Source organism: Mus caroli, chromosome 4 (assembly GCF_900094665.2).
Source record: "Mus caroli chromosome 4, CAROLI_EIJ_v1.1, whole genome shotgun sequence".
Lineage (NCBI taxonomy): Eukaryota > Metazoa > Chordata > Mammalia > Rodentia > Muridae > Mus > Mus caroli.
The window spans coordinates 118,688,658-118,712,349 of NC_034573.1; the positions used below are offsets into that span (position 1 = coordinate 118,688,658).

The 23,692-nt window shown below is 53.0% G+C and overlaps 1 protein-coding gene and 1 long non-coding RNA gene across 3 annotated transcripts in view; one reads left to right on the forward strand and one right to left on the reverse strand.

The window, feature by feature from the left end:
* Trim62 (tripartite motif containing 62) overlaps positions 1-23,692 on the forward strand; it is a 27,093-nt gene continuing 3,401 nt past the window's right edge. Inside the window, exons 1-4 of one of the 2 annotated variants that reach the window (XM_021159394.2) lie at positions 1-1,022; positions 13,121-13,216; positions 16,678-16,934; positions 18,572-18,687. In XM_021159394.2, the coding sequence (XP_021015053.1) occupies positions 615-1,022; positions 13,121-13,216; positions 16,678-16,934; positions 18,572-18,687 (877 nt within the window). In that variant the 5' untranslated portion in view covers positions 1-614. The remainder of the gene's footprint in view (positions 1,023-13,120; positions 13,217-16,677; positions 16,935-18,571; positions 18,688-23,692) is intronic. The other variant, XR_003836437.1, reaches the window with a different exon arrangement.
* Positions 8,974-23,692, reverse strand: part of LOC110292238 — a 25,900-nt gene continuing 11,181 nt past the window's right edge. The window contains exon 2 of the long non-coding RNA XR_002377693.2: positions 8,974-9,572. This is a non-coding gene — a long non-coding RNA (uncharacterized LOC110292238). The remainder of the gene's footprint in view (positions 9,573-23,692) is intronic.

Genomic DNA, 23,692 nt, shown 5'->3' on the forward strand with positions numbered 1-23,692 from the left:
CAGTTCGGCTCGGCTGGTTCCGGGTTGAGAGGCTGCGCTGGACCGAAGCGGTGGCCGCTGAGCTGGTGCGGGTAAGGGGCCGCGCGGGGCCGGGATCTGCGGCCAGGGTCGGGCAGCTGAGCGGGCCGGCACCCCTCCTCTGCTCTGCCGGGCAAAGCCGCGGTGCGGCTGGGTCTGGCTGCTCTGTCCCGCAGAATTCCCCATCCCCAGCTCGACCCCCTCTCAAAGCTTTTCGGGTCCCGGGATTCCAACCCCACTGTGGCCTCCGCCCCTCTTCGGGATCTCCTCCTCGCAGCATCTATCCCTTGGGAGTGTCTGGTCCTCTAGATCCTCCTCGTCTGGAGCCCCTTCCTTGGGACGCCCTCGGCCTCTCTCCTCCAGCGCCCATCGCTGGTGGCCACCTAGGACCTCGAAACCGAGCTCCGGTGCTCGCATCCCGGGTGGCACCCACTCGGCACCGAGCCCTCGCGCCTCCGGCGTCGCAGACAGCTCCCCCCGCGCTCCCCGGCGCCTGTCGCCCGTGCCCCCGTGGGCCTGGTCCCCGGGTACCGCCCCCAATCGCGCCGCGCCGGCCGCCGGCCTCCCGGGCTCCGCTTCGCGCCGCCCCTGGCGCCATGGCGTGCAGCCTCAAGGACGAGCTGCTATGCTCCATCTGCCTGAGCATCTACCAGGACCCGGTGAGCCTGGGCTGCGAGCACTACTTCTGCCGCCGCTGTATCACCGAGCACTGGGTGCGGCAGGAGGCTCAGGGTGCCCGCGACTGCCCGGAGTGCCGGCGCACGTTCGCCGAGCCCGCGCTCGCGCCCAGCCTCAAGCTGGCCAACATCGTGGAGCGCTACAGCGCCTTCCCGCTGGACGCCATCCTCAACGCGCGCCGAGCCGCGCGACCCTGCCAGGCTCACGACAAGGTCAAGCTCTTCTGCCTCACGGACCGCGCACTGCTCTGCTTCTTCTGTGATGAGCCCGCGCTGCACGAGCAACACCAGGTCACTGGCATCGACGATGCCTTCGAGGAGTTGCAGGTGCGAGGCGGACAGGCGGGGTTGTAGGTGGGGTCAGGGTTCCAATAGGGGTAAGGGCCACAGGCCGACTTAATGCCAAAGGGGCGTGGCTCCGGTGAGGGGCGGGGCAGGGGCGGGGCCCTTGAGCATCACTGTGTCAAATGGGCTTGAGAGAGATCTGGATGGGAGACAGGTCGAGGTGGGATGGGAAGATGGAGAGAGGAAGCCACAGCTGGACCAGATGCTGGCTGAGGCTGAGGCAGAATGGGAGACAGCAGCTCCTTCTGGACTTTTGGGCAAGGGAAGGACCACTATCAAAGCTAACCTGGGAGTCGGAGTGGGGTGTGTGGGAGGGTTGAGCTACTCTAAATGCAGCTACAGAATTCTGGCATGTTTGGGGCATTGTGGGATGCGGCTTGCTGCTCCAGATGTCCATTGAGATCTAGAGTGAGGCCTGGGCCTCGGTTGGATGATGAAAGTGAGAGTTAAGCTTAAGACTTGCAAATTGTTCAGAGGGCAGGTTTGTGTGCCAAGATTAGATCAAGCAAGGTATGTGAGGTGAGAGTCTAAGGTCGGCCTCAAGTTCAGATATGACAAGAACCTTTTTTTTTTTTTTTTTTAATTTAAACCAGGGTAGGGGCCAATTGAGAGTGGAACCATGAATTAAAGATTCAAGATTTGGAGAATTAGACAAGAATTGGAGGAGGGGGAAGACAAGCCTCTAGGAATTCCCAAGGCCTGGTGATGACCCCTCTTGTCTTCTACATCCGAATCTTTGCGTACTCAATTGGACATAGCCCTTAACTGCAGCTAGTCTCCCCTAAACCTTTCCATTGTCATTGACAAGAGGGCAAGACCCCGGTCAGTGTCTTTAATACTCTAAGACCCCACCCAAACATTTTACATTCCTCAAGCTCCATTGTCGTGTGTGTGTGTGTGTGTGTGTGTGTGTGTGTGTGTGTTTGTATAGAGAGAAAGAAATATAGGTAGATACACATGCTGAGAACTACATTTCCCTGGATGTCTTCTATCAATAGGATAGTATTAATATCAATAATCAATTATTTTATTGTCCGTGTGCAAGTATTTTGCCTGCATGTGCACCATGTGCATGTGTGGTGCCCAAGAGGCCAGAGGAGGGCATCAGATCCTGTGGATCTGGATTACACATGATTGTGAGTCACCACCGTGGGTGCCGGGAATCAAACCCAGGCTCTCAGCAAGAGCTCTTCGCTGCTGAGGACGGTGATGTTGCCGCCTCAGGGGTGGGACTCTAAGGAGAAGCATTCCACGATCCGCTTTAATGGGATAATACAGCATATCTTCCAAATCCTCCCCATTAGAGGATTCTCAGTTACACAACCGTGGTGGGAGGATACCCACTAAAGTCTATTTAATGATGCTCAGGCATCTTTGACTTCTTTTCTCAAGCTGAGCAGTTTCAGCCCAGCCAGTCTCTTCCCTGGCTTTGGGATACCAGTCATAGACAATACCTCAAGGGAGCAACAGCTTTTTCCCTGGCATGTTTATTGTCCCCAAACCGGCACAGGCTTAGCCCACAGGACCTATCAATAAAACTTGAATGAATGAATGAATGAATGAATGAAAGAATGACCAAACTTGGCCTAAGTTCACCCCAACTGGAGGATTCCAAAGTGGAAGATGTTTTTCCTTAAAAAAAAAAAAAAAGAAATAGTCACTAACCTGTGAGTGGTGAGTTCTATGTCCCTCAAGATACTTAACCAGGAATTTAAATACCTACTCTCCTGCCTGGACTTTGATGAGGCTGACCTGGGAAGACCTTATCTGAAGTGTGTAGGGTGGGAGGGAGCATCAGCAGTTGCTATTGCCGTCCTCCCTCCTCCCAAGATCTCTCCAGACCCCCTGTACCCTGCTGGCTAGCCTCATCTCCCTCACCTGAGGAAGAGACTTGCCTCAATGTCCCCCTTTGGACTTAGGCAGGTGCTGGCAGAGAAACTTGCCTCCCCTTGGGGAGGCTGTGCTGAGAGGTGGGGTTCAGGCCCTTCTGCCTCTCCTAGGCTCATTAGCTGCTGGGAATGGGGCAACCTCCACCCTCAAGGTCTGCTCATCCCTCTAGCAGCTAGTGGCTGCTGGAGCCTCTGCTGAGGCCCCTATCCTGGGGAATGACCGAGAAGCTGCCAAAGCCTTGGAGATCATCTGGCACAGAGCTCACTTGACAGATGGAGAACCGGTAGAGTGGGGGAGGGGACTTGCCCGGGGTCTTGAAGGCAGAGGAGTCCAGGCTCATACACAGCTGGGGGTCTCCAGGCCCCCTACCCAGAATTAGGCCTGCAGCTTTTACCTTTATTCCAAAGCTTGGAGGCTACAGAATGCAAAGATTAGTAGTAGCTTTGTCTTCATCAGCAGGCTGCTCCACCCTGGCCCTGCCATCTGCTGGCTGTGTGACCTTAGGAAAATGACTCGCTACCTCTGAGCCTCTGGCCCCTTGACCTGCTGCGCAGAACTGCTCTGTGCCCTAGATGCTGGAGGGCAGGGGCTCTGCACCCTGGTGTGCTGCGTGAGTTCAGCAGTCAAGTCACCTCAGTTGTCTGAGTCTCCCCGTGTCACCAATTACATTTCCAGGGAAGGTGATGTAAGGGTTAATAGTTCTTGATCCAAAGCGCCGAGGAGAACTGTGGCTGGCACAGTCAGCAACCATAACTTTTAGACATCTGTGTTTATTCTAATGACTATGTTTATATAGAAAGTGGGACAATATGACATAAAAAGCCAAATACCCCTCATCCTACCTGAGGCTAGGCATGAGTAGAATTACTGTATAGTTGTGTAGAAATCTCATGTGTGTGTGTGTGTGTGTGCGTGCACATGCACACACACACACAAGTGCACATGCATGCCCCCCCACCCCCTGCCCCAGCTACTGCTGAGCACCTGGACCACAGAGCGAAGAGAAGAGAGGAGTCCATCTCCAAAGAGTTTGAGGTCCATGAGCCAAGGGCTGCCCCCAGCTGTCCTTGTAATGCCTCGCATAATCTTTCACAGCACCTGCTGTGGGGACTGCTGAGATTTATTCTCTAGTAAATGGAGGCAGGCTCACAAGCTAAGTGATAGTGTCAGGGTCAGGACTTGGGACCTGTCCAACTTGGGCCACATACGGCCTCTCTGGTGCCTCCGAAGGACATTCCCTGGCCTCCCCTTTATCATCCAGAATTGTCTCCTACCCATTCCGCTTGGTTTTTGTGTCAAGAGCACTTAGCACGAGACCAGACTAGGGGCACAGTCTGTTGGTGCCAGCTGACGCCACAAGGGCAGGTGGCTGGGGTGTCACTCTGATCAAGCATCCGGCTCCCAAGCCATCTCAAGTTCCTGACCCCCAGAGAGAGGATCCGATTCATCCGAGCCTCCCTCCCCAGGCCTCATGTGATCATTGGAGCCTTTCCTAAGGCGTGCCTCAGTGCCAACAAAGGCATCAGGGCTGAGCCTTGGATGGGAGCCTGACAGGCTGGGCACAGGGATGAGAGCCATGAGGCAGCCCCAGGAGGGGAGAGTAAGGTTGGGGATGGTAGGACCCAAATCTTTGCTCTGACTTTTCCTGCAGGGTGAAAGGCGTGGGCTTTTCTGAGCCCTCTTCCTGATCTAAGAAATGAGAGCCAGAGCAAGGCTGTTCACCGTCCATGTAAAGAGAGAGCCACTCGTATCCCTAGGGGTACCCTGGTCAGAGAGACAGATGAATGTTTTTGTCCTGGGGAAATGGCGCTCTGCAGTCACATTTCCTAGGGAAGCACAGGTTCTTGTGCACACAGCAGCCTGTAAGAGGGTGAGCTGACTGCAGCGCTTCTCCTTGAAGATGTCTGGGCAGCCAGGGATGTCTCATCCATAGCACAGGTCACAGGGGACAGAGCTGGGGGTTGAAGTTGAAGCCCCCAAAACATTATTTTCTGGAACAAAGTGGTCTGATGACAAGGCCGACAACAACAAAATGCCACCTCTAAAAAGCAGAGTGAATTACCTGGTACTGTGTGATGGGCACAGTCCCTTGAGACAGCCCTTCCTGTATCTACACCCTGAGAGGGTCAAGGGACAGCTGCACTATTCAGTCACTCCCTGAGGCTGGGAGCCTGGGAACTTGCCTGAGTCCTCCCTACAAACAGGGGGAAGAGCTGGAAGCTCCAGCCTCTTCATCAGGCCTCGCTGTAGCCTCCAGGAGCAACCAAAATTATTAGGGCTTCAGACACCCTCTCCCCATTTTATATAGGGAACCAGGTTTGGCAGACCTCTATACATATTGGGTCCAAGGTCATACATAGCCTAGCTGACCACCTTACCTTGAATTCTGCTGGACACAGGGTGAGCACGGAGGATTTGGAGGTGGCATCAAATTTGGATTCAAGACTGACTTTAATGTTTTGTCCTGGCCTCATAGCTATGTGCCTGGCTGAGGTCCTGTGTTGAACTCAGGATATAGCTATCTGATCCTGGCCCTTCCATGGTTCTGGGAGTCAGGTCCCCTCGTAGATTGGTAGCTATTTCCAAGGTCTACTCAATTCACTAAAGTAATCCAGGCCAGGAGAGAGAGGGCATGAGCAGAAAAAAAAAGGAACTTATCCACAGCTACTGCCAGTGCACTGTGAAGGGACCGGGCACACATCCTCCTCTCTTAATACTCACAACCGTTGCCTCATTTACAAATAAGGAAACCGAGGCACAGAAACTGTGCTTAGGTGACCCAATCAGGAAGTCAACTGGACCTTGAATTTGGATCATGAATATGGCCAGGGGCACAGATGTGTGGGCACACATGCAGATGTTGTTGGGGACGGGCGTGAAGATGGGAAAGTGGCTTAACTTGCTTTAGATGGGCTCTGGGTCTGGCTGTGGTGGCACAGGGGTGGGCAGGCTCCAAGGATTAGGTGTTGATCCTGAAGACGCTGAGGAACCAGAGACAGGTGTGAGCAAACTGGTGTGGCCTGTCAATTATATACCTGGAGCAGTGTGCGTGGCCATCTGTGGGAGGCCCTAGGATGAGGAAGCAGCTGTATTGTCAAGGACTGTGAGGGCTTGGCCTCAAAAACAACCATGCCGGGGAAGCACTCGTGGCTGCCAGGAGGAACTGGAGCACCCAGCTGAGGGCCTGGAAGGAAGGAAGGAAGAAGGAATGAAACAAGTCTACCCTGGGTAGGAAAAGAGGCGAGCAGGGCCAGGATTCTGACCCAGGATTCTCACATGGAGGTTCGACTCCATAGAGATGAGAGAAGGGTCCCTGAAGCCACAGTCAAGATGGCGCCTATAGCATCTCCCACCAGGGTCAGGAAGAAGGACAACCTCGTAGCAGAGGTGTCTGGCCCCCCATAATCACTACCTCTGTACTGATCCTTCCAAGTAGGTGAAGCGCCCCAGGGCCTGGCAGCTGATAGAACTGTACAGCTGTGTGTATATGTGGTCCTATAAGATGCTCCTTCACTCACTCTCCTGCCATGACCCAGCTCTGATGGGCCCTGAGGAGTCCAGCTTCCCTCCAGCTGACACCCAAGGCCTCCACTCCAGCCCAGCCAGCCCTAGCCAGCCTTTCCGGTTTCTGACTTCTACTCACTTGTCACCTGCCTGACTCTGGCCACTTCCTGCCTGACCAGTCCTTACCACTTGGAATGGCCAGAAGAGCCCTATCACCTGCCTTCTGTGTCCTTCCAACAGAAATGAAGTCAGACCCCAGTGTTCTCTGTGTTCCAAGGTCCTGTTTCTCTCGGTCTTAGGGTGGCTTATTGCCTGACTTTTCCTGGTGATCCTGGACAGAGAGGGCAATGGCAAGCCAGAGAAGTGACTGCACCCAGGTCCAGCTTGGCGAACCAACTAGACTGCTACTAGGGTTCCTTACAGGAGACTGGGTGAGAGGTTGTTTATAGAGAGATGGGTAGCTCTCAGAGCCCTGTCATGGAAAAGGACACTCTAGCATAGGTGACAAAGCACACAAATGGCTTATGGCTCTCCCCTTTCAGTTAACCTCTCACCTCCTATATACTCTCAAGGCTGTGGCTGGGTTAATCCGGCAGGGGAAGCAGTCGGTATCGGGTGGCCAGAATCTCAAGTGAGGGTCTGATGACCCCTTTCCTGCTTTTGCAAGGGACTGTTAACTCTGCTTTTGAGACAGGGTGGCCATGGCGGTGTCCCTGGAGGACAGGGCTCCATAGCCATGACAGTAGCACCTTAGATTGAGCTTACCCTGTGCAGGGTGTCATGTCAGGAGCCTCACTATTTAATGGTCCCAGCATTTTTCCAAGACCTGTGCTGTTATAGACAGGTTAGAGACCCAAGATGAAGGGCGGTGCTACCAACATGGCCAAGCGGTGATGGCTGAACTGGATCCCAGGCAGACCCCATGCTACCCCTGACACCCACTGGAGGTTTTGCCTCTACAACGAGCTGCAGACTATTAGAAGTTTAGGGATTATGTCTCTCTGATTAGGATGATCACACAAACCTGATTCCCAGAGGGTACTCGGAATTCGTTGCTGTTGAATAAAGGGAACAGAGAGCTCAAGGGGTCTCGAACATGTTCTTGGAGTCACCCAGGCCCTTGTCTCTGTCTCTTAATAGCTTTGCATCCAGGGCAGCTATGCTCACCCTGTTTTTCCTCTGTGGCTGCTCTGTCACCTAGGAGTTTATTGACAGTTTCCTGTTTGCTAACTGGCCTCTCAACTAAGAGTGTGTTCTCTGGCTTACTCTCCCCTGGCAAGCTGTATGGCCACGGGCCAGTCAGTCCCTTCCCTTAGATTTGCTTCCCGTCCTGGCAATGGCAGGGGTTGAAGCAGATGGTCCCTCCCACCCCTTCCTGCTTCTGCCATCTCAGGAAGCAGGGAGGGGCCACCTGGGCACAGCATGGAACCAGAACAAGAAGCAGTGGCAGGAGCCTCAGATGGGACACAGTGACAGCATCCCAGGCACCCTGTGAGTGCCAGGTTATGAGCCCCGGAGGTTTAAATACATCAGACATCACTTCGCACTCCCCTCCGTCGGACCTAGGATTTATCCCCATTTTTCAGATGAAGGCCCTGGGGCTCAGAGAGGTTAGATGATACCGTGGTGAGACACAAGCTAGTTGGTGACCGAGCCAACTTTCTCACCCAAAACTGTCTGATCGTGGGCTGGAGAAGACAGAGGAGTGAGAAATGAAACACGGCTCCTTCTGCGCCCTGCACCCACCCTGTGCGCTCCAGGGTTTGGGCCAGCTGTTTCCAGGGCTGTATATTGGTCCCAGCGCTGGGTCCTTCTAGGCTGTTCTCCCTATCTTTCTATCTCCTGTCAATGTCACAGTTGGCTCTTCCCATCCGAGCATGGGGAGCTCAGACCATTCCAAGGTCCTGGTCTCTGGACAGGTTCAGTTGGCCAAAGTCAGAAGTTAGGCATGCCTGGCCCTGTCCTAGGTACTGAGGATGGGAACAGCTCCAGGACATGGTCCCTGCCCTCAAGAGCCCAAGATCTAGTAAGAAAGACTGGCGGGTAATCTTACAGTGCGTGGAGCTTGGGATTCTGGCTCAGTTAATAGGATGCTCGCCTAGCATGCCTGAAGCTCTAGGTTCGATCCCCAGCACCACATAGTTTGGGTGTGGTGTTACACACCTACAGGAGGGTGAGAAGTCCAAGGTTAGTCTCTGCTCCAGGCTAACCCGGGCTATCTGAGACCCTATCTCTAAGGGGGGAAATGCATTTGCCACCACAGTGCAAGGCTGGGCCCTGCACAGAGGAATGTCAGACCGCAGGGGAGAGCTGGGGAGCTGGGCTCTCAGGACAGGTGACCTCTGAGTCATATGAGTACCCTGAATGAGGCCACATTGAGCAAGGCAGGGAGGCAAGCCCCGCACAATGCTTAATGCTGTCCAATAGAACTTTCTGGAACACTGGAGAGTTCTGCATCTGTGTTGCCTGGCGCTCTAGCTGCCAGTCCTAAGTAGATATTGAGTCCTTGAGATGAGACGAGACTAGTACAGCCAAGAAATTGAATTTTCCACTTCATTTCATTTTTGACCCATTGCAGTGTAAATAGCCACACGGAGCTGATGGCTGTCATGCTGAACAGAGCAGGTTTAGACAGAGATGACTAGAGATGGTGGGGGTAGTGTGGAAGGCTTTGAATGCTGCCCCCAAGGCCTCGTGCTCTTCTTTCCAGACTCTCAGGGGTTGGGAGAAACCTTTTGATGTCCACTGAAGATACTTGGGGAGGGGGGCGGCATAAGGCACAGATGGCCTGGTCCTGAGGCTGGAGTTTTCAAAAGAAGGATGAAGGACAAACTAAAAGCTGTGGGTGTGGAGAGAGGACCAGACTCCATGGCCTGAGAGTTGACTGGTCAGGTTCAGAGCTGATTCTCAGGGTTCTAGCCAGGATGGCACCAGTGGGTACTCTTCACCTGGTAGAACCACCTGTTCTCAGGAAGGAAGGGCAGGTCTGATGTCCCCAACACTACCTCTAAGTCCACTGTGATGAGTTTATCCAGGTCTTGATCCTCAGTCCACCCTGCCTCCAGCCTTGACAGTGCCATAGGAATCCCAGAAGGCCTTGCTGTGTGTGTGTAGAGAGGTGGAGAGTTTCCACTGCCCCTGGATAGATATAGGAGGAAGAGAAGAACAGATTTCCTCAGATCCTAGGTCCAGAATCAGTGAGGAGTTTGTCCATGTCCCGGGATGTTCCCAACCAAGTGAGAAATGGGGTTTCCAGGGCCTTAGAGGACTCATGGGGACCACCATGGGGGAAAAATGTTGTACTAGCCAGCTCTCCAAACATCTACCTCTTGATCAGATGAATTCCCAAGCTAGATTAGACTCCAGGATATCAGGGACCAAAGGAGCCACACTCTGCCCTGTGGTGAAGTAGACTTGCCTGTCCAGGAGTTGGGGGCCCAAGAGCCTTAGGAATGACCCTCAGCTGCTAGTACTGCAGGTTGAGGAGCTGAAGTTAAGCGAGGGCGGATTTCTCTCTTGTGAAAAGCAAGCCTTCCTGAGAGGCTCTGGTGTACAGGGGATGTGGAGCTGGCTTTTGGTTTTCACATCTCTGTCAGGGCCCATCCAAGAATCTCATACTGGTGGCTTGAGATCCACTCTGAGGGAAGCATTGACACCATAGGAATTAGCTAGCAGTATTAGGGCTGACTGGCCTTCCTGCCTTCTCTTCTTTCCTTCTTTCCTTCCTTCTCTCCCTCTCTTCCTTTCTTCTTTCTTTCCTTTATCCCTTCTTTCCTTGCTCCTTTTTCCCTCCCTCTTCCTTCTTTTCTTCCTCCCTCCCTCCCTCCCTCCTTACCTCCCTCCCTCCTTCTCTCCCTCCCTCTCCCTTCCTTCTTTTCTTCCTCCCTCCCTTCTTCCTCCTCCCTTCCTCCATCACTTGCTCCCTCCCTTCCTTCCCTCTTTCCTTCCTTCCTTCTTTCCTTTCTCCCTCCCTCCCTTTTACCCCCCACCCCAGGAGCAGCCCTGGTGATGACACGCGAGCCCCCACAGTCCTCAGACACAGAAACCTCTTCCTTTAGCTCTTCTGCTTTCCACTCGTGACATTTGTCTCTACTGTTGTCTCATACTGAGATGGCAGCTAGAGTTCCTCCATTGTGTCTGTTGAAGCAATCTACTCTCACAAAACGTGCCACCCCCATTTTGTTGGTTACCCGTTTCCATGACCACAGCATCGCACACTCTGTCATCTTTTCCAGAGTGTGGACCACAGTCGTCATCCCCTTGCTCTTTGCTTACTTTTCTGGTTTATTATCAATCTTTCCTGGAAAATTCCCCCTGGGCAGAAACTGCCTCTGTCTTGTTCTCCCTTGTAGCTTCGGAGCCATAGTGGTGCCTGTTTAACATAGCTGCTCAATGAACACTTGATAAATAAGTCTACAAAACGCATCCCAGGGTAGCCAGGACTACACAGAGAATCCCAGTCTTGAACACCGCCTCCCCCACAAAAAGGAACCTGTTTTTAGCCTGTCTGACACTGCTTGGCCTAAGCTGACTGGGGTCCCTAGGACTTGCTCAGGGTCTCTTTTCATGGAAATTCATTCACACAGCTCCTTCTCAGAGCCCCTGCAAGTACCAGACAGCCACTAGGTGCAGACCACAGAGGGAGGTGGAGCAGTCAGTGAACCATAAGGAACCTGAGGGCTAATATGGGAAAGGAGGAGGGACAGACCAGAGGACACGTCCTATGATACTGAGGCTAGAGCCTCAGTAAGTGCAGACAGCTGGACTCTGTTGGGGACTATCCATCCTCACCCCCATTTATGTATTTGACAAATAAGCAAGTACACCTGCTATGTGCTGGTACCACTCTGGGCGCTGAGGATACAGGAAGATATAACAGCAAACGAGCTGCACAGACAGGACCCTGGTTGATCAGTGAAGGATACTAAGCCTGAGCAAAGTCCGGCGGCTGGAGGGGTGAGATTGCAATATGCTTGCCTGGCTTCTGCACCTGCTCCCCATCTCTATCCCCATCCCCATCCCCGCTCCCACCACCAAAATAATGTCCCAAGTTTTGAGCCAGCTCTGGATGAAGGAGGGGCACCATTTTGTCTGGATGAGAGCGAGAAGGGAGAAAAAGAGGAGATCTGGGAGATGCAGAATTGAAGCAGACAGCACACTTCAGTGGTCAACATAAATGGCACCCAATGCAATGTTTTCCCTCAATCAAAGTTAATGCCAGAAAAATCTATAAAGAACAAACTATCAATGTTTTAAGCAAGGCCAGCACAAGTAAGCCAAATGGAATTCTAGACAGGAAAAATCGCAATACCAAGCCTGGTTTGGGTCAAAGGGGGAGGCAGTTGGGTGCATGTGTGTGTTTGTGTGTGTGCGCACGCACACTCGCTCACGTGCACAAAACCTCACCTGTCAAAGGTCGGCAGCAGTCCACTCTTTAAAACAGAGCTTATCTTTGTTATTCTTTTAAAAATTTATTTATTTTATTTAATGTGTATGAATGTTTGCCTGAATGCATGTCTGGGCACAACATGCATGGGTGGTAGCCAGAGGTCAGAAGAGGAGGTCTCATCCCAGCCACTAAAGTTTACAGACTTGCAAGCCACTTTGCAGATGCTTGAACTGAGCCTGGCTCCTCTGCAGGAGCCGCAGTGGTCTTCACAGCTGAGCTAGCTCTCCAGCCCCTGGCCATGTGTTGTTGTTGTTGTTGTTGCTGTTGTTGTTGTGTTGTTTTGAAACAAGATATCTCATTGGGACCTAGAGCTTGCCTACTAGGTTAGGCTAGCCCCAGGAATCCCCTGGTATCCCCTAGTTCTGGGGTTACAAGCATGTGCTACCACAAGCAGCTTTGTACACCAGGGCTGGGGGTTGAACTTGGGGCCTCGTGCTAGTGTGGCAAGCACCCCACTGACTGAGCCACCTCCCAGCCTCCAGTCCTGTCTTCATTTCTAGAGGCGATCAATACCTTGCCTGTCAGGATTGGTCACAGTGGATAGCGTTAGGTGTCATCACTGCAGAAAATATGAAACCTGGCTTTAAGCTTGTAGGCGCCAGCTCACCATGCCAGCTCTGACCAGTACATGCTGGCTATGTGTTCTTGACCTTTTTATACCCTTTTTTCTATTTGAAAATGGGAGTAGCAATAGTGTTCCAGGAAGGCTTCCATGACCTAGAACCAGCCCAAGGCTGAGAGCAGGACTCAGCCAGGTGAGGAGAGACTGCAGGCAGTGAGTGGGTTTGTGCTGCTGCAGCCTGGGTTTCCATTAGAAACGGATGCCAGCCAGTGGCTAAAGGGAAGGCTAAGGGAGTGTATGCAGAGGTTGTTTGGCAGAGGGGGACAGAGAGTGAGGCCTGATAACTTATGACGGTAACCTAGCTACTTAAGAAAGTAAGGCAGAAGACTTGTTGCAAGGTTGAGGCCAGCCTGGGCTACATAGTGAGTTCTGGGCCAGCTTGGTCTACAGAAGGAGACCCTGATTTCAAAATCAAAAGAGATCTAGGATATGGCTCAGGGACAAAGTGCTCTCTCTTGGATTTAGGGAACGAACTCAATATGGTGGGTGAGCTATGATGGGAGATGGACATTGGGGTTGGCGGGGTCAAGGGCAGAATAGGCCCCAGCTGCCAACAGAAGACTGCCCTGGCTGGGTGTGGCCTTCTCCCCCATGCAGGCCCTGTGTGTATTTCAGAGAGAACTGAAGGAGCAGCTTCAGGCCCTTCAGGACAGCGAGCGGGAACACACGGAGGCGCTGCAGCTCCTCAAGCGACAGCTGGCAGAGACCAAGGTGAGCCTGGCCCAGTGTGGGAGTGAGTGGGGCGGGAGGTGCTGAGGTAAGGCTGTGAAGGCTCAACCCTTCCGACCTCTGAGGAAACCTAGCTTCCGGGTGCATAAGCGTGGTGGGAGAGAGGCATGGTGGGTAGGAGCGGAGCTTTTGAGAAAGTGAATGGGACCTACCCCCAATGTCACTGAGTGGGTTGGTGCCTGAGTGGGGCCATTTCTCTTCAACTGTGACAGAGTTGTGGGACCAGGGACCTTCTGAAGACTTCTGGCTATCTGAGGGGCTGAACACATCTGCTTGGTCTCTTTTGTTCTTCCTGTCCCTTCTCTCTGTCATTATCTCCTCCCTCACTGCCCAGAAGCCAACTGTGCCATGTCTCCTCCAAGCCATGACTGCTGTCATTTCCCCTCTTGGACTCAAGGATAGAGATAAGGATTCTGAAGCCAGATGTCATGAGACACACCTGTAACTCAGCCCTAAGGAGGCTACCACAGGAAGGGGTTGAGTCTCGGGCCAGCCTGGGCTACATGGCAAGACTTTATCTCAAGATGTTGGGGGAACCTGATTCTATCTCTGAGAAGTAGGCGGAAATTCTGTCCCATGGTCTCTGGCTATAGTGACGGCAAAGAGCCTTTTATCCTTACCCTGAGAGGAGTCCTCATGTCCAGCCTAACAGTGACCCTGTGACCCTGGGTAAAGCATATCCCTGACCCATCTGTCCAGACAGTGAGGACTCTGACCAGTTCAATCTAGAACATCGGGTCTGGAAGCAGAGTTTCACATACTCGGGGACTCTGGGAAATGACTTTAGGCTGACCCTGCTCTACAAGATGAAAGGCGTTGCAGCTGGAACAGAGCCTTGGGGGTCCCCTAGCCTGGAGAAGCCATTGGTCATTGGTAACCTCCATCTGGGAATCAGCGGTGGCCACCACCCCACAGAGTGGTCTTGGGAGGGTCATGACAGACATTCAGGACATTCCAGAGGGCCTCTGAGCAGGGCCCCTCAGTGGGAGAGAGATGAGAGACCGCCACGGGGTTGCGACCTCTGTTTCTCCTCTTAGTTTCTCTGTCCAGCAACTCCACACTGCTCCCGTGAGGAGAAACAGACGGGAACCTGTTTGAATGGGCCTGTTCTCCCCTACGGCAGCTTCCCTTGTTCACCCCTCTTCTCTCCCCCCCACATTCCTTTTCCTCCACTGACCTCCTGCCCGCCTTTCCTGTCCATCTGTGTGCTGCTGGGGCCCCGCCCCCCCTTCACTTTCCCCAGCCTGGCTTCCTGTCTGGACCCAGTGTATTTATATAAGAAATGCTGATGGAGGTTTTGAGGCTATATTTCACCTGGTGTCTGACTGGCTTCGATGCCGCGCCTGCCTGCCCTCCAATGGCCTCGCCTAGGGGCCTGTCTGCTCTCCCTCCTCCAACCGTGTTTTCCTTGGTAGGCTCTGATATGACATGTTTTTGGCCGAGTGTTTCTGAAAGGGCCACAGCTGCCCCAGACCCAGTGTGTGTGTGGGAATGTGGTAACCTAGACTGCCTCCCCACCAAGGAACTGAATGACAGCCCAAGTTCAATCCCGGGGACCCCCCAAGTTGAAAGTAGTCATGAGAGCTCAATACCCGCCCCCCCCCCCAGTCCTAGCACAGTGCCTGATCTATAGTGACTAGTTGTCAAGCAAATTGAGTTTTTTAAAAAAAGTAACAATGATAATAAAGTAGGAAAGCGTAACCCCAATGAGGAAATTTCAGCCCGGAGAGACTGGACAGCCAGCCAGAGCCCCCAGCCCCTCCTGCAGCTTGTTTTAGTGGCAAGATGTATGACACTGTGAAGAGTTTGGAAGACCCCATAGGGCTGTGTGCAGCACTCCTGGACTGACACTCTGATATGCCACTTCCTGATCCCCTTTCTGCCTCCATCCTCTTTCTCCATCCGTCCTCTCTTCTCCTGGGGATGCTGGATTCATAGAAAGGAAACGCAGTCTGCCCCAGCTTTGTGGTGCCATCTTAAGCAAGTCCCTCCACCCCTGTCCCCTCCATCCCTTAAGCTGCCCCTGACCTCCAGCCTGTGCCAGTCCTGGGGTTGCACACAGACAGGGAACATGACATTTCAACCTAGGAAGGGCTTGTGCAAGGGCTAGAGGAACAGATTGTGGGAGAGACAGCAGAGAAGAATGCTGGCCTGTCTAACACCTGAAAAAATGAAGCGAAGTCTCTGGGGAGGCGGGGAGCTCTCCCCCCACTAGGTCTTGGGGAGACACAGAAACAGAGACTAACCCAGACAGACAGGGTAGCCCTGGAAGACTGCTCCAGAGGATACAGGGAGGTGGAACCCATCCTCCCTGGTGTGGCTGCTTCACCCTCTCTGGGTGAGAGACTCCAGGAGGCCTCTGGCAGCCCATGCCTGCATCCCCAGCTCCTCAGTCCACTCTTTCTTTGTCTTCCTGGAGTGTTGGGTGGGCATGCGCAGGGAGGCTGGCTCACCGCCAGGAGTTCTTCTCAGCCACCACAGGAAAGAACAGGCCCTAATTGAGCCTTTCTGGAGCCTCCCACAGAGCCCCAGGCACTGAACACAGTGGGGTCTCTGACTCTGTGAACTGCCAGCCAGAGGCCCACAAAAGTGAAATTGCAGAGGCAGGCCCCACATGGTGGCTACATCCTGTGTCGCCTGAGTGTCAGTGTTCCTCAAGCTGCCCCCTCTGCCTGCCCACCCCCATCCCAAGAGCCCAATCAGAAGCTATCTCTCCATGGGTATGCCTATTAGAAACCACATCAGCTGTCTTTCTGCACAGGGCCCATCTGATAAACATCTCCACCACTCCCCTGCAATGAGGCTTGTGTAACCCCTCATAGAGAGGGAGACTGAGTAAAACCAAGCTTAGGTAGTTGAGCCCACTACAGCTAGAGACCCAGTCACTCCTGTGCGTCCTCTTGGGCCTAAGAGAGTGTCTCTGTGTTCAGACCTCCCTTGACAGTGTGGCCTTGTTCCCACAGAAAGGTCTTGGGAGGAGCTGTATGGGCAAATTACTACCAAGATTTGTCTATCCTGTGCCTGTTTATGAGTGTCACTGACCGCAAGATCCCCTTTGTCATCCCTTAGAACCTATAGATGCGTTGTTTAAATGTCAGACCACTAAGTCTGGGGTTGGACACGTAGGCATCCCCTACCTAGCTTTCCCATCTCTCCTTCCTTCATGCCAAGCGTCTGGGCTGTACCACCCACTCATGTCCTTCACAGCCTCGGTGGCCCCACTGTGCCTTTGATGGACCTCCATGGAACAATGAGATGAGCCCTTCCGTCCTGTGCAGGTCCCATCTCACTCCCTTGCTTATCACCTGTGTGCCGTTCCCTGCCCAGCAAGCCTCCCCTCCCCCATCTTTGTGTCAAGGCTCCCCCTCCCACTAGCAACTGGACACACGTAGACTTTCCCACAACCCCTGATGGTTGCTCCCCTGCTCCCCCCACACACACAGTCCTCTACCAAGAGCCTGCGGACCACCATCGGGGAAGCCTTTGAGCGGCTGCACCGGCTACTTCGAGAGCGACAGAAGGCCATGCTGGAGGAGCTAGAGGCTGACACAGCCCGCACACTGACGGACATTGAGCAGAAGGTCCAGCGTTACAGCCAGCAACTGCGAAAGGTGCAAGAGGGGGCCCAGATCCTGCAGGAGCGGCTGGCAGAGACTGACCGGCACACCTTCCTTGCAGGAGTGGCCTCCCTGTCTGAGAGGTAAGTGCCACCTGCCTGCAGTCTTCCTCAAGTGCCTCTCCCAACCTAACCAAGGCAGTGAGGGGGTTCTGGGAGATGGGACTGTCAACAGATTAATCATATTATCACCATTGTTTATAGGAATCTGGTATAAATGTATTGGAGCCAGACCTAAAGGTCTTCCATATTCGTATTATTCTGTGTATAATATATTCTGAGCTGGGTGTGGTGACTGACACCTGTAATTACAACACTGGTAATGTAAAGGCAAGAGGTTTGTCACAAGTTTGAGGCCAGCCTGGGCTATGTAGTGAGTTCCAGCCTGGGGTACATAGTGAAATCTTATCTCAGAATAATATATGCATATATTCTGTCTGTATTATAACAGCATAAGCAATATTTGATGATGTTATAGTTATTTAACACACTTTTGTATTATTTTATGCTGTTTCGTTTTGGGGAGATGGGGTATATGTGGTCATGTGTGTAAAAGCCAGAGGACAAACTCAACTGTCATTCTTCAAGCGTTCTCTACCTTGAGGGGTTTGTTGGGGGTGTGATGGGGAGAACTTGAGACAAAGATTCTTTGTGAAGCCCTGACATTCTGGAACTCACTCTGTAGACCAGGCTGGCCTAAACTCAGAGATCTCCTTGCTTCTGCCTCCCAAGTGCTGGGATTAAAGGCACACACCACCATAGCGCAGTCATCTTGGGTTTTTGGTTTTTATTTTAAGACTTCGAGTGTGTGTGTGTGTGTGTGTGTGTGTGTGTGTGAATGTATACCACCAATGTATGGATGCAGTGAGCACTCAAAACCACTGATGGGTCTCTTCAGCCCCAACCTTGTCTTTTGAGATGAGGTCTCCCACTGACCTGGAACTCTCCAAGCAAGGTAAGACTGTCTGGCCAGCGAGTCTCCAGAGAATCCTCCTATCTCTACCTTTCCAGTGCTGGGATTTCAAATGTGCACTACCACACATGTTTTTGTTTTAATGTAGGTGATCAGGATCGAACTTACGACCTCTTGTTTGCAAGCAGGAACTTTAGGAACTGAGCCATCTCCTTAGCCCCTTATCTACAATAATAAGGATACTATGTATCATTCTATATAGACAGTAGATTACCCTATCCTTCTGAGCCTCACACAGGGAGTTACAATACTGTCATCTTCATTTCACAAGTATAGAATCTGAGGCTGGGAGATTAGATCAGTTGGCCAAGGCTATTTGGGCTGGTGGTGAAGCCAGCGGTCAAGCCCAGGCTTCTCAAAGTTCCTATTCATGGCTTCCGTGAATATTGGCTTGCTGGAGATCAACACTTACCACTAACGTCATGTTTGATGTTGGCCCTGAGCCGGCCACTGAGCTAAGCTTTTTTTTGTCCACTACTCCATGCCGTCCTAGAAAGGCAGGGTCTAGCACTGGGTCTAGCACAGGGTCTAGCACAATACCCTTTGCACTTGACTTTGGTCAGAAACCTGAGAAAGGACCACACAGTACCCATCTTACAGAGGAGCAAACAAACCAAAGGTAACAGAATGGTCACAAGTGGGAGAAGCTGGCACTTGTATCTTGGGTCCCACAGACACGTCACTCATTGCCCCATCCTGGAGGTGGGTACCGGACCCCACAAGGCCTTCTCTCCCGCTGTCCTTCCAGGCTCAAGGGGAAGATTCATGAGACCAACCTAACGTACGAAGACTTCCCGACCTCCAAGTACACCGGCCCCCTGCAGTACACCATCTGGAAATCTCTTTTCCAGGACATCCACCCAGGTGAGACTCTGCCTGTCCCCTTGGCGAGAAAAGGAGAAATATGGATTGCCACCAGGGATCAGGTGTGACAGGTGGCAGAGCAGGAAGTGAGCAGAGTGCCAGCCTACGTTCTGTTCTGTCCTGTTCTTTAACTGCTTCATGTCACTATGTCCCACTCGGGTCCTGGGATACTTACTACAATCATCCACATGCCACACGTGTGGGATTGGAGGCTGGGAGCTAGAGTGATGGGGTGGGTCCTCTGCTGTGCCCGGAGCCTATGCAGAAAGCCCTCTACTAGCTGTTCCATTGCTGTGCCTGTTCCCCAAGTGGAAGGACAGATGTCCCCTGTCCTGACACAGGAGTCAGAGTCCATCTACCTGGATGGATTTATTATTGTATCCTATAGTGAATATCCCTTGGTTTCGAGAGTCAAAAGAGACAGACAAGTGACCAGCCCTTGACGGTCTAGCAGGATAAGTGCTCTGACATGAGATGTGCACATATCATAGAAGCCTCGAATATGGCAGCAGCAAGGGTGGGAGCAGCGTCTGCGGGGGAGAGAGGAGGAGAGATTAATCAGAAGTTCCAAAAGGAGTGAAGGTCACCTCAGGATGTCCCCAGTTGAGCCCCAGCAGGGATCGATACAGCCTTGCAGGGAATAGATGCTGGATCAGAGTGCTGTGTGGGTGAAGCAGTACACCCGAAGAGAGACAAGAACCCCTGAGGTCTTTTTCTCTCCTCCCCTGGAACCCAGGGACACCCCTCCAGTAGGTAGTCTAGGAGCTTTCTGCCTTGCTGCCGTCTGTTCCATCCCTGTCATAGGTGCCTCACCCCATCAGTCAAAGCCCTCCAAGACACCACACTCGGCTGTACCGAGCCATCTTCAGACTGTGAGCGAGCTAAATTCTCTGTCCTCTGAGCATTTGTCTGGGGACCTTGGCACCATTGTCAGTCAGTATTTGATGACCAAAACTCACTCTCCCTTGTAGCTTTGCTTTTAAACACCTCTGCTGAACCGCCGCCATCTTGGTTTCCTGGTCACGATGCCTGACACAGTCTGTGTGGGTTCACTCTCTCTGGACTTGGGACTTTAAGGGCCCAGAGGCTGGGTTCAAGTTATCCCCAATAGCCAGCAATCAGTGTTTGTTCATGAAGGAATGAAAACAATGGGTGTTAGACCCAGGTCTACCTCTAGAATCGCGCCTAGCGTATACAGTAGGTACTCTGTAAGTGTTGAATAGAATAGTCCTAGAGTATACAGTAGCTACTCTATAAGTGTTGAATAAAGGGCCTTGCTGCAGGTCCTTAGTTCCTCCTCTTCCTTCTCTAGGCCAGTTAGGTCCTCTCAATGACAGGGATGGTAGTATTGCTTTTTTGCCTCTGTCACAAGTGAGCAAACGATCGCTCCAAGCAGGGTATACCTCCCTCTGTACCACTGAGCAAGAAGGTCTTGCCGGAGGCCCTGTCCTACACCCAGGAGGCTAGCAGCACCCTCAGCCTCTATTCGGGAGATGCTACCATCCCTTCCCCTCTGTTACAGCAACCCAAAGTGTCTCCGGCCATGGTCAGACTTCTTTTGAAAACCAAATTGCCTCAGTTGAGACCACAGGCCCTGAGAACACGGCCTGCAAAGGGACCAAGGGGACAGGTGTGTGACCTGAGCATTCTGCCCTGAGTCAATGCCCCTGGGACTTCAGACAACAGTGACCCGGTTGGCTGGGCCCCTTTCTTTGTCTGCAGAACCTATGAAGTCACTCCGGCTCAGCACCAGAGCCTTTTATGTCCAGATGGGAGGGCTGCTTTCCCCCCAGGGACGTAACTGTGGCTTCTAGTGGCTTCCTGCCTACCCCTCCCAGCCCAACCTGCCCATTAGATCACCTGAGAACCCCATTGAACACCTGTCCCTTACTCTGTAGTCTCCGCTTCACCACCTTCAGCCCCCTGCCCAGTCCCCCAGCTCTTCAGCCACCAGCCCCTCTGCCAAGCCAGTCTAATCCTCCCCTCCTCCCAGGTGCAAACTCCCAGTGAGCCATGCAGCCCATTGTCCCAAGGCCACCAGACACTCCTCTCCCTCCTCAGCCTCCCCGGCCTTGTCTGGCCTCTCCCCCACTGCTCCTCATCTGGATTTAATCATTTTGAGTGCCAGACTGTTCCCCGCCCCACTGTGTGGCCCAAGGCAAAGCTGTCCCCCAGCTGAACCTCAGTTTTCCCATCTAAACCTTAGGGATGGTCCCAGTTGTTGCCCAGGGTAGATAAGGGAGTGAACCTGTTTCTTTGTAACTTAGTAAGCAAGTTTTACTCTTTGTTGTTATGTATCATCGTATCATCGGACACTTTTCCCCAAGCTGGTTAGACTTTCTGGGGCCACAGGATGGAAAGTCACAGCTCGAGTTCCAACTCACTTTTCACACCAAGTAGAATCTGAGCAAGCCACTTACTTCAGAGAGCCTCAGTTTCCCCTTCTGAAAAAGGGCAGCAACCATCGTGACCTCGGGTTGCTGTGGTGCTCTCGGTATGGCCAAGCCTATTCCATGCAGGGACGGTGACAGGAAGCTTGGACTGCAGAGGGCCTGGGGAAGTGGGAGGAAGCCCGTGGGAACAGATTTCTTTTTCTAAGGCTTGGCTTGTGGGGGGTTTGGGGGGGAACAAGCGTATTTCCTGTCCCATCATTCCCCTGCTATACTGGAGAACAAAGAGTGTTTCTTGCTGGGCGCCTGGGAAGTCTTTCTCTGCTGCTTGGATGATAGTTGAAGAAGAACAGGAAACATTCTCATGGAATCTGGAAATCTGTGGCCCTTCCTGGGTGCCTTCTGACCCAAGGCCTTAGAGAGGTTTGAGAGCCTAGGGACATACCTGTAGAGGAGACAGGCCTCAGGCCCAGCCTTTGGTTTATAAATCATGAATGTCGGAATGTCACAGCTAGAGGTGGCCTCTGACCTGAGCGAGCCTGGGGAAAGGCTTTGGTTCCTCAGGGTCTCACCACTCTCCAGAGGGTACCTGGAGTAGGGGGAAGGGGAGCTGCCAGGGTACCTCTCAGGTCCCTAACTGCTCCCTCTGAAGGCCACTGCCTCTGCCAGCTTCAGGGAGACCTTCAAGTTCTGGAGAACTTCTGTTAAGTTCTTAAGAACTTCTGTTAACATCTTAACCTCTGTTAAGATGAGATGGGAGAACTTCTTGTAGCCTCACAATCTCTGGAGTGCAAAGGACACTCAGAGTCAGGCCACACCTCTATCCTATGGAAACCATCAGGCTCAGCCCCAGCCCTAGCCCCAAGGAGCTGGCCCCATCCCTGGAGAATCAGGACCTACGGCGCAGAGGATGAATGCTTCTGCCCTCCTCTACGCAGGACTCAGCCGGGTCAGGCTTTCCCCTGCCCACAGGCTCTTCACTGTCACACTGGTCTCAGAACCACCAGGAGCCCAACCCACTCAGCAGTGGCTCTGGAAGGGACCCACAATGTCCTACACAGACTTAAGAGTCAGGTTGAAGCTGGGCGGTGGTGACGCACACCTTTAATCCCAGCACTTGGGAGGCAGAGACAGGTGAATTTCTGAGTTCAAGGCCAGCCTGGTCTACAGAGTGAGTTCCAGGACAGCCAGGGCTACACAGAGAAACCCTGACTTGAAAAAAAACAAAACAAGCAAACAAACAAAGAGTCAGGCTGAGTCTTAATGCTGCTTGCCAGTATCCCCCTGACTATTCCTTGACCCCTGGGGTCTCCCCACTACCTATTGCTGGTGTTTTCCCCAGAACCCTAAGGATCCCCACATCCACTCCACCCCAACGGATCCCAGTCTGTAGTGTAAACAATGCAGCGTCTGTATCTAATTAGTTTCTTACACACACACACAAACACACACACACACTCACACTCACACATCCTTCTAGCCTTTCCTCTTACTGTGGGAGTTCTTCACACTGCACAGGGCAGGACCTTTCTTGTTCTGACTAACTGCCCAGGGACTGACAGAATACAGGCACAGGTTCATGTGTGTGTCCATTAACCTCCCCGTTCACATCCTTGGACAAAGGATTGTTCCACAGGCCCCTCTAGACCCAGGGCTCCTGGTTCCCACACAGCTCTCTGCGCTCTGAGGAAGCGTGAGAGGCAGAAGTGAATGACCCATGACCTAGCTCACTGAAGAAGCCTGTTAGGGATGCACCAGAAATGTGATGCTGGGCCGACTAGAAACATGATGCCTAGTGGGACGGCCACAAGCCCTGGGGCATCTTATTTCTCTGTGGAGATACAGCCTGCAGAGGCACTGACTGGGGAGTAACAGTGGTCCAGGTCTAGAGCCATTGTGACCCTGCTCTCGCTGAGAAGGAAAGAGACAAGGAGTTGGGAGGAACTGTAGCCATAGTCCATCGCCTCCCCCAGTTCTTTCTCCCCTCGCCATGCTCTGGCCTGGAGAGACTCCCGTAGCTGAGAAGTGCCAGTCCCAGGTTCTCTCTGTCCCTGGAGGGGGTTATCAGAGTAAACAGGAGGAATAAACCAGAGTACTTGACAAGAGTTCGGGAGACTGTCAAATCAGACCTGCTGAGCCGGTATGGCCAGCTCAGAACCAGGTGACCCAACCTGCACCACGAGCTCAGCACTGTCAGAGGCGAGTACATGTGAGTGCCCGGAAGCCTGCCTCTGCTGGGCTCTGTGGTCACCACTGAACTCTCAAGGAGGAGCTGAGATCACCGCAACCTGGGCCTTGGCCTCTGGTGCAAAGCCAGTGAGAAATGTGCTCAGAGGGCCATACCCTGTGTGAGAGAGTGGCACAGAGAGAGAGAGAGTGCACGAGTCCCAGAGGGTAAGCTGGGAACCAGCTCATTCCTCCAACATGAAGGCTCCCAGAGGGTGGGCCTCTGAAAGAGCCTCTTTGGGTGATCTCAGCAGAGAGGATGTAGGGCAGGTGGGGGTGGGGTAGACAGCAGGAACAAAGGAGCTGGGCCTGAATGAAGAGGTGGGCTCTGGCCAGGGGCCAGGTGCCAGGGGCTGGGTGCCCTTCAATAGTTCCAGCTCTGCCGGCAT